Genomic DNA, 10,991 nt, shown 5'->3' with positions numbered 1-10,991 from the left:
TGGGAAACAGATTTTGCAATATAGAGATTTTCTTGCTGTTTTGTTATTAAAGGATTTGATCTGTGTATTTATCTTTTTCTGTATTAGCAAGTAGACTTTCGTAGTGTGAGATTTCTCATGACAGTTTCCTAGTTATCTCTGTAAAGTGAGTACCATATAGTAACATTTCAGTTATATATTGCATCATACAAAATAGTATATTACATTTTAAGATACCCAGAGTAATTCCTTCACAGATATGCGATTCCTTCACATCCTTGACCATCCATGTCATATATTTTCATAACTTTAGCCGATAAATCCCCATCCCGGTGTGCTATGAATTATACATAGTCAAATTTTATTATATACTTTGTTTGATTGTTTAGATTCTTATCATCCCTTTTGAATAAGTTTATGAGTTGTCAAAGGGAAACAAAATGCTTAAACTCATAATGTTATGAGTTTTATGTGAACAATGAGTGCAGACATACCAAACAACACAGGGAAAAAGTCAAAGTAACAATGCATGACTGGAAATGCACTCCACAAAAATGTCTGGGTCAGAGAAAACATGTTAATGCCACCATGTAAATATCCTATTTCTTTTCCAAAGCCTTCTATCTACAATAAGCTTTCTTAGAGAGTAAGGTCATTTTGGTCAAATATAAATAGTCATTCTACAGAGATGCCAGGGACTTGACAATTTTGGTGAACTTCTAGAAATTTAACAATGTCAGAAAAGCTTTTGCAAAGTTCTAATACAAAAAAAAATGACCTACATCTGAAAGTAGCAAAAGTTTATTAACATCTAATGTGGCTTCTGGATTCTGCGACTTGTTGAAAACATTTCTGTTTTTCTTTGTTGATAGTTGAGATTTGCCCAGAGAGTAATGGCTGGTTTTAATAATATTTTTAACTTCTGCTACTATTTTCATCTATTTTTCAAGTTTTTCTTAAACAGGAAACCTAAGATAATTTTTCAGGTTCACAGACAGATTTGATAGACTTCTTAGCAATAAAGTTAAGAGTATTTAATTAATTCTTCTATCAGCAGACAGCAACAGATAAGGGGTTTGTTTCTTTTTAAAAATGTCTCTTCCTGTTCCATTTTATAAATTCATTTTTAAATGAGCATGATTTTTTTCTCAGACTTCACTTACCTTTTTTAACTGTGCTTCCAATTTGCTACATTCCTCTTTCTTTTGTTCGATGGCTATTTCTAGAGACTTTAATTTGGAATCCCTTTTCAGCCCTGCAGAGGCTAATGAAGATGCATGTTCTTTGAGGTCAATTAAACTAGACTGAAAGAGAAAGAATGTGAGTGAGTAAAACACTGAAATTTCTACTAGCAATGCCTTCAATTTGAACACATTGATTCTATACATAGCAATAAAGTGTGCAGTAGACAGAAAGGGTAAATATAATCTTACTAAGGTAACAATAGTCAGCTTTGGTCAGGAAATTAAAGTTGGCCAGCTTACAGAATGAGTAGGATCTAATTGCCGTAGAATCAAATGTGACCAAATGGTGTGGTCAGTAAATGCATGTTTCATGTCTCAAAGTCATGCTAATGATGTAAGTCCCAAGGTGGTCTTTACATGTCATAGCAAAACAGACACCCTGAACCTTCCATTTACATTTATTGCTGTCAGACTATGCAGACTCTGAGACATATATGAAAGAAAATACTGACTTTAATGCTTCTGCTCCCAAGAGCAAGTCAAACATAAAAGAAGCCTCCTATTACGTTTTTATCAAATCCCATCTCTTTAACAGAGAAACGATCAATGGTTTTACAAACATCTTCTGGAAAATCAAACATAAAATTATTTTAAAATTTAGAGTAAACTTTATGTTCACGTCCTTTGCAATCTAGATTTGACAGTTGTGATGAATCTTTCCAACTCAGACATGGGGTTACCTAAATTGTTCCAGTCACTAAGCATGTCCAGAAACCAACAGGTTCCACATATAGTCTGAATTCCAAAAACTAAAGAAATAAATACTTGCATATATCACTGAACGTGACTTTGCAACCTAAAAGAGCAATGTTTGTCATTGAATAAGAAATAGCAACATCTAACTATGTGACTGAGATGTACAGGTTTTACCCCAAAACAGACTCCATGCATTTCCTTCTTACTCATTTGCATCACCTAGGAAGACACTAAGGACACAATGGTCTCTCTGTAAACGATGTCGGCTAATAATTTATGCTGGGTGGCTTCATTGGCACTGGAATGACCTTTATGATAAAAGTCACCATCATCCAGCAAGGTGCTTCTAAAACCCTCTGAGGAACAGGTGAGCAATTCTCATTTTTCACATCAGGAAACAGAGGCTTACAACAGCTGAGCATCTTGTCAAAGGTCTCTTAGCTAGTAAAGGCAGATATAGGTCTCAAACCCAGGTCTACAATTCCAATTTCAATGTCCTTTGTTATATAATTCCCACAGAAATAAGAAAGGACATTATAATCCAGTCACTTTGTCATGGTGAAGACTATCATCACTCCAATTAAATCATAAGCTCCCTGCTGACGGCAACTGCATATTGTTTTCCTTTATCAATTTTAAATTGCCGGATGCAATAGCCAGTTTTAATCAACTTGGCTAGGTTCTAGTCCCCAGTTATTAATCTAGGAGTTGCTAATAGAAGGCATTTTGTAGACATGACTAAAATCTACCATCAGTTGACTTTAAGTAAAGGAGATTATCCTCAGTATTCTGTGTGGGCCTGATCCCATCAATTGAAAGGCCTATGAGCAGAATTCAGGTTTCCCTGGGGAAGAACAAATTCCACCCATTGATTGCAGCATCAGCTTCTGCGACCTTCCAGTCTGCTTTTGCTGATGGCCTGTTCTGTGAATTTTGAATTCGCCTAGCCTCCGTAACTGTGTAAGCCAATTCCTTATGATAAAGCTCTTAATCTGTAGAAAATGCTTAACGTGGTTCTGTTTTTCTGGCAGAACCCTGACTGACACACCCAGCCCAGTGCCAAGCACATCATGCAGAAACAACAAATGTTTACCAAAATGTCTATCTGAAAGTCATACAACGTTGGCATTATTTACAAAACTACTTTCACTTACAGCTTATGCTCCACCACGTCATCAAGATCTCTTTCCATTAGAAATATATACATTGATTTTAAGGTGCAAGCCCACAAATAACACCCGCAACTGGAGAAGAATATGCTATAAACAAAGTCAAAGCTTTCCTATCTTCTGTCGCATACAAACTAAGGCATCACAGATCCTCCAACTCAGAAGCAGCAGTGGAAGCTAGGAAGAGAACTCCATTCTTTATTTTCGTAACAAAGAAGCTCCTTTCTAAAAAATAAGTAGGTTTAAATTTTAGGAAATACAGATTTTATTTCTGGGTTTCCTCGAAACTCCTCTTACTCATCCATTCTTTTCCTTCTTCATCTACATCCCTAATTTATTCAGGACTTTAATTTGTGTGGAATTATCAGTACCCCATGAGTGAGGAAATACTGCGGAGCTGGGAGATAGACAACTGTGCTGCGGTACCGTCCTGCAGGGTGAAAGGTCTATGACAGCTCTAAAGAAGATGGACAGTTACAGCAGACAAAAGTAAGTGTGAAGGGGCCAATTGCAGGCAATCTCCACATATCTCAGAGTTGTGAGGATTAAATAAAATAATGTGTAATTACTGCTTCTCATACTTCTCCACCAAACTATCCCTTTTCTTTGTTGATAGTTGAGATTTGCCCAGAGAGTAATGGCTGGTTTTTATAATATTTTTAACTTCTGCTACTATTTTCATCTATTTTTCAAGTTTTTCTTAAACAGGAAACCTAAGATAATTTTTCAGGTTCACAGACAGATTTGATAGACTTCTTAGCAATAAAGTTAAGAGTATTTAATTAATTCTTCTATCAGCAGACAGCAACAGATAAGGGGTTTGTTTCTTTTTAAAAATGTCTCTTCCTGTTCCATTTTATAAATTCATTTTTAAATGAGCATGATTTTTTTCTCAGACTTCACTTACCTTTTTTAACTGTGCTTCCAATTTGCTACATTCCTCTTTCTTTTGTTCGATGGCTATTTCTAGAGACTTTAATTTGGAATCCCTTTTCAGCCCTGCAGAGGCTAATGAAGATGCATGTTCTTTGAGGTCAATTAAACTAGACTGAAAGAGAAAGAATGTGAGTGAGTAAAACACTGAAATTTCTACTAGCAATGCCTTCAATTTGAACACATTGATTCTATACATAGCAATAAAGTGTGCAGTAGACAGAAAGGGTAAATATAATCTTACTAAGGTAACAATAGTCAGCTTTGGTCAGGAAATTAAAGTTGGCCAGCTTACAGAATGAGTAGGATCTAATTGCCGTAGAATCAAATGTGACCAAATGGTGTGGTCAGTAAATGCATGTTTCATGTCTCAAAGTCATGCTAATGATGTAAGTCCCAAGGTGGTCTTTACATGTCATAGCAAAACAGACACCCTGAACCTTCCATTTACATTTATTGCTGTCAGACTATGCAGACTCTGAGACATATATGAAAGAAAATACTGACTTTAATGCTTCTGCTCCCAAGAGCAAGTCAAACATAAAAGAAGCCTCCTATTACGTTTTTATCAAATCCCATCTCTTTAACAGAGAAACGATCAATGGTTTTACAAACATCTTCTGGAAAATCAAACATAAAATTATTTTAAAATTTAGAGTAAACTTTATGTTCACGTCCTTTGCAATCTAGATTTGACAGTTGTGATGAATCTTTCCAACTCAGACATGGGGTTACCTAAATTGTTCCAGTCACTAAGCATGTCCAGAAACCAACAGGTTCCACATATAGTCTGAATTCCAAAAACTAAAGAAATAAATACTTGCATATATCACTGAACGTGACTTTGCAACCTAAAAGAGCAATGTTTGTCATTGAATAAGAAATAGCAACATCTAACTATGTGACTGAGATGTACAGGTTTTACCCCAAAACAGACTCCATGCATTTCCTTCTTACTCATTTGCATCACCTAGGAAGACACTAAGGACACAATGGTCTCTCTGTAAACGATGTCGGCTAATAATTTATGCTGGGTGGCTTCATTGGCACTGGAATGACCTTTATGATAAAAGTCACCATCATCCAGCAAGGTGCTTCTAAAACCCTCTGAGGAACAGGTGAGCAATTCTCATTTTTCACATCAGGAAACAGAGGCTTACAACAGCTGAGCATCTTGTCAAAGGTCTCTTAGCTAGTAAAGGCAGATATAGGTCTCAAACCCAGGTCTACAATTCCAATTTCAATGTCCTTTGTTATATAATTCCCACAGAAATAAGAAAGGACATTATAATCCAGTCACTTTGTCATGGTGAAGACTATCATCACTCCAATTAAATCATAAGCTCCCTGCTGACGGCAACTGCATATTGTTTTCCTTTATCAATTTTAAATTGCCGGATGCAATAGCCAGTTTTAATCAACTTGGCTAGGTTCTAGTCCCCAGTTATTAATCTAGGAGTTGCTAATAGAAGGCATTTTGTAGACATGACTAAAATCTACCATCAGTTGACTTTAAGTAAAGGAGATTATCCTCAGTATTCTGTGTGGGCCTGATCCCATCAATTGAAAGGCCTATGAGCAGAATTCAGGTTTCCCTGGGGAAGAACAAATTCCACCCATTGATTGCAGCATCAGCTTCTGCGACCTTCCAGTCTGCTTTTGCTGATGGCCTGTTCTGTGAATTTTGAATTCGCCTAGCCTCCGTAACTGTGTAAGCCAATTCCTTATGATAAAGCTCTTAATCTGTAGAAAATGCTTAACGTGGTTCTGTTTTTCTGGCAGAACCCTGACTGACACACCCAGCCCAGTGCCAAGCACATCATGCAGAAACAACAAATGTTTACCAAAATGTCTATCTGAAAGTCATACAACGTTGGCATTATTTACAAAACTACTTTCACTTACAGCTTATGCTCCACCACGTCATCAAGATCTCTTTCCATTAGAAATATATACATTGATTTTAAGGTGCAAGCCCACAAATAACACCCGCAACTGGAGAAGAATATGCTATAAACAAAGTCAAAGCTTTCCTATCTTCTGTCGCATACAAACTAAGGCATCACAGATCCTCCAACTCAGAAGCAGCAGTGGAAGCTAGGAAGAGAACTCCATTCTTTATTTTCGTAACAAAGAAGCTCCTTTCTAAAAAATAAGTAGGTTTAAATTTTAGGAAATACAGATTTTATTTCTGGGTTTCCTCGAAACTCCTCTTACTCATCCATTCTTTTCCTTCTTCATCTACATCCCTAATTTATTCAGGACTTTAATTTGTGTGGAATTATCAGTACCCCATGAGTGAGGAAATACTGCGGAGCTGGGAGATAGACAACTGTGCTGCGGTACCGTCCTGCCGGGTGAAAGGTCTATGACAGCTCCAAAGAAGATGGACAGTTACAGCAGACAAAAGTAAGTGTGAAGGGGCCAATTGCAGGCAATCTCCACATATCTCAGAGTTGTGAGGATTAAATAAAATAATGTGTAATTACTGCTTCTCATACTTCTCCACCAAACTATCCCCAAGAAAACTGAGAGGGTTATAGGGATCGCTTGAAGAATGGAGGAATAGTCCAAAGCACCCTCTTCATAAGCCCCAAGCAAGAATTTCTTTAAAGTGTAAGATGTTACTCTTAAAATACAGGTAGCACTCATATTCTGTATTCATGTTTGCTATGGCATAAAAAAATACAGCTCTAAATTATTTACTACAATGTAAAAATAATATGCCAGAAGAGCAGCCACATTTAAGCTCTACCTTGGGGTCCAGCATGGTACCACATCTCCTAACTTGAGGGAATTGGGTGGTTCCCTTTGAAAAGTACAAATGAATGTAAAGCACTCGACACAAGGAATAGTACATAGCAGACACTCTAATAAAGTAGAGACATTATTATTATAATCATCGCTGCTGTTGTTATCTCAAGCAAGGGATCGTGGGCCTGTGAAAAATATAGAATCCTTTAAGCCATGCAAATGTGGTAAGACATAAATAAAAGTTTCAAGGAGCTACATTGTATATAGTTAGCAGAGCAGAGAAGACAGGCATAGGGCATCACAGATGAAGGAAGTTACCAAAAAAAAAAAAAAAAAAAATCCTTTAAATTCAGGCAGCTTTACAAAAGCAAAGTTACCACATTCCCCAAGCCTTCATATAGTGCCTCCAACTAACTCTCTAGTCTCTTGCAGCTGCACTGAATATGGGTTTATGAGGACTATCAATGTGGTTCATTTGTTTTTCCAGACTCACCTCTTTCTCAGTGAGTTCAGCCTGTAAAGCATTGACCTTCTCTTTCAGGTCTTTGTTCTCTTTTCGGAAGGATTCTATCTCTTCTAGTCTTTCCCGATCATCTCTTTCTCGCTGTTCTTTCAAGCGCTCAATTATTCTCTCCTGTAAGGCAATTAACAAAAAAGAAGAGGTGAGAACCCATCAGTGTATATGCCAAAGCATACTGCAAAAGAAAACAAGAGGCAGTACATCCAAGAAATGCTCTACAGGAATCAACACACACAAGAAACTCAAAATCGGATTCATGGGGATAGGATGTGCATAACAGCACTTGGGAAGGACAACCAATACAGCTTTTGACTTGTTAATAAAAGTTAACATCACAGGGCTGCAAAGGAACTTAATGTTCAAGTTCTGTGGCTGCTCTTGGTTCATGGTAGTATCCAGCAAATTTCTAGAGCAGCTCTAGAACAGGGAGCTTCAGACACCAAGACTCCAGACCCGACACAGCCTCGCACAGGAAAGGAGAAGCAGAACATGCCTCTTGGCTCAGCCCTCTTTGCTTAGCCTCTTCATCTGGCATCCAAGAGCCTTCATTGGTTTCTGAAGACTGTTCTCTGGCTGGATGGGAATGAAGTGGGGCAAGACCCAAACCCTCCAGGACTTAGAGCTGAGACTCATTGTGAGAACTTGAGACAAAGAATCAGCCCATTGTGTATGTGATTTTCCAGTGTGTCTGAGGATGTTTACTTCTCTGTTTTGTCAATGGTTTCTTGATAGTCAGTAGAGACTCCAAAACACTGGCTGAGTTTGAACAAAGTTCAGCAGCAGCTTTATTTTATTGAGGGCTTACTACATGCTAGGCACTGTGATGCGCTCTCCTCATCAGTCCTCATCACAAGCGTAAGGGCAGATCCAGTGCTCTTGGTGACAGTGTAGAGGTGAGGAAACCCAGAGCTCCGAGACGCAAGGTGGCCCAGGTCATGAACAGAAGGCCTCCCACATCCTGGGCTCTCGGACTGTCAGCCACATCCATGAGACCACACTGCCACAAACATACACCTGGAGCCATTCAGGGAGGTCTGCCTTTGACTTTCACACTGAAATGAAAACACTGCTTTGTAGACTTCTTTTCCAAAAATAGAGAACCTGCCTGATATCAAAGTAAGAAACTTACACACACACACACACACACGCACATGAAAATTCCATCTGCATAAAGCTTGAGTTATATTTCTGAAATCAGTTTGAAATTATCCAACACATATCTAAATTTCCTCTTGAATGGTCATGTTAAAAAATACTGGTGCAACAACTGTGGCCAAGGATCCTGATATTATCTTTTATATTCTTATAATAATTGCATAGCACAAGACAATGCCTGATAAATAAGACAACTGTAAAATAGTATTTAATGCAGAGGGAAGTTAGTTTGAACACTTCTCCTATGATTTAAGATCCCCTGAGGAAGCAACTGTTCTACCCCACTGACAATAATTTATGTATCTAATGCTTTCGGCAGAGGAGGTACCATTACTGTTTTCCAATTACTTAAAAACACTTTAAATGAAATATATTATTATAATAGAGGAGGCAGAAATATAATAAATGAATCAATTAATTGCCTATATTTGTTTCTTCTTGATCCCAGACCTAGTTTACCTACCCGTGACAATGGTGAGTGGATGACTATGTGATCCACAAGAGAAGGAAATGGCCACAGTACGTGGTCAGTCTCTCAAGAGTTTTCAATGATTTCAGCAACTGAGCCTTTGCTGCCTTTTGTCTACACTACAACCAATTACCCAGTCACTTCTCCGTCCCATCACTTCCACTACATGGCTGTTGGAGTGACATTTCTAAAGCTCCAAAATGACCTGTCGCCTCACTATTTGGAAACCTTCCCAGGAATCCCTCTGACTGGACCACGTGGCACTTATTCCCACTCAGCAGCCTTCACATGGTTTCACCGCATGATCATCCTCCCAGCCCTACTTTCAAGAGGGCAGCACTAAAATCCTTTGAGTCTTTTTGACCCACAGCTGGGCGAATCATCTGGCATACAACAAGCAATTAAAAGAGCTGAAGGAAGGAAGGAGAACTCAAATGAGGGATCATCTTGGCTTCAAAGAAAAGGTAATAAAATTAAGCAGGCATGTTAACAGCCAGAAGGTGTCAGAATCGTTTGGAAAGTAGGTCGATTTGCTCTAATCACTTGTACTATTGACTGGGCATTGATGACAAAAAAAATCAACAAGCACTATAATGTTTTTAAGTGTTATTGATGATTCAATACTACAAAATATTTCTCCGTCAATCACAAAACCAATTTAACTGTCAGCCGCGCAGGGCCAGATGTCAAAAACATGTGTTAAAAGGCCCTAATATGCCATGATGTACTTGATTAACAACTAACTTGCAGAAATTCCAACAATGTGTTCTTGTTTTAGTCTTATTTGCATTGGCAAGCATTCCTTGTGCACTCATCTGGCTCTGCACAGGTTTAATCTATTTGTGCTTTATCACAGGGTGGGAACTAAATTACAGCGGCCTCCAGCTCCACTATCTGGCTTTCTCCACTGCTTATCTGCTATGTGGCTACAGCAAGGCTTGGCGAGACCAGCTTTAGAAATACAGTGGGTTCCGTCTCTTGAGCTTCTGTGTGTCAATCCTAGAACCAAGTCATATTCAATCTTAACTCACGGAGAGGCATTATTCTTTGCACTCTGTTAATAGTTGAATAAGTTCCTGGAAATTAAAAGGAATAACATACTCCCTAGGATGCCATAATCCAGGGGAAATGGTGAATACTGCCTGATAGATTCTTTTCATCAGCCAAAAGACAGCGAATAATTAAATGTACTTAAAAATCCATGAGTTTTTATTAATCATTTTGTTTCACAGCATGCCTTGTTACAGAGGGATCTGTGCAATTAAATGTGGATAAAAATGGGACTTGTGAGCAAAACTCCACTTAAAGGAGATTGTGATGTTGCCAAAAGCACAAAGATCTTTGAGTTTTAGTCTTATTCTATCACCTGTGAGCTAGGTGGCCTTGGTATAGTCCAGAGGAGGCAGCAAAGTCTAAACCAACGACCAGCTTAGACAGGGTGGAAACGGCTTCCAGGAGCAGTGGGTTGAGAAGTTAGCATGTGCCATGATTAATTAGCGATGTCTTCCTAGGCCCAGAAATGGGGCATGATGCTGTACATGTCAATATTTTTATTTCTGGGCAAGTCATTTCACCTCATTGAACCCATTTCCCATCTTAAAATGGAAGAGCATAGACTTAGTGTTTCTCAAAATGTAGCCTTCCGACCACTTGGATCAGAACCCTTCAGTATGTTTACAAATCAGAGGTTCCTGGGCTCCACAGCAGAGCAGCTGAATCAGAATCTCTAGGAAATAGGACCCAGGAAACTGTATTTTAAGAAACCTCCTAGATGATAAGATTATTTGGATACACACAAAGGTTTGATGCGTACTGGAATACTCAAAGTAAATCTTCTATTCTTTGTCCTAAGATAGAGAACCTTGCCAGTTCCTACTCAATGGTTTTATCTGTACTTTTCAAATACACTAGGCATTCTGATTTTGGCACCTTTAAAAAATTCCCTCCACATCCATTGCTCTATGTTTGCTTTTATTCTTCATTGCTATGAAAAGTTAAAAAACAGATGCAAACAGAATTTGGAAATAAATAGCTCACAAAGCCAGTATGCAGAGCTCTTTTGTTTGACTTGA

At 38.3% G+C, this 10,991-nt stretch overlaps 1 protein-coding gene across 1 annotated transcript in view; it reads right to left on the bottom strand.

Annotated features, from left to right (window-relative positions):
* The window catches only part of ERC2 (ELKS/RAB6-interacting/CAST family member 2), a 988,837-nt gene that overhangs the window by 499,897 nt on the left and 477,949 nt on the right, over positions 1–10,991 (bottom strand). The window contains exons 9-10 of the mRNA XM_011998421.1: positions 7,269–7,409; positions 3,996–4,136 (exon numbers count right to left, since the gene is read on the bottom strand). Coding sequence (XP_011853811.1) covers positions 3,996–4,136; positions 7,269–7,409 — 282 coding nt within the window. The remainder of the gene's footprint in view (positions 1–3,995; positions 4,137–7,268; positions 7,410–10,991) is intronic.

The sequence above is a fragment of the Mandrillus leucophaeus genome, unplaced genomic scaffold (assembly GCF_000951045.1).
Source record: "Mandrillus leucophaeus isolate KB7577 unplaced genomic scaffold, Mleu.le_1.0 Scaffold57, whole genome shotgun sequence".
NCBI classification, from domain to species: Eukaryota; Metazoa; Chordata; class Mammalia; order Primates; family Cercopithecidae; genus Mandrillus; species Mandrillus leucophaeus.
This window is presented reverse-complemented; position numbering and strand designations above follow the sequence as displayed.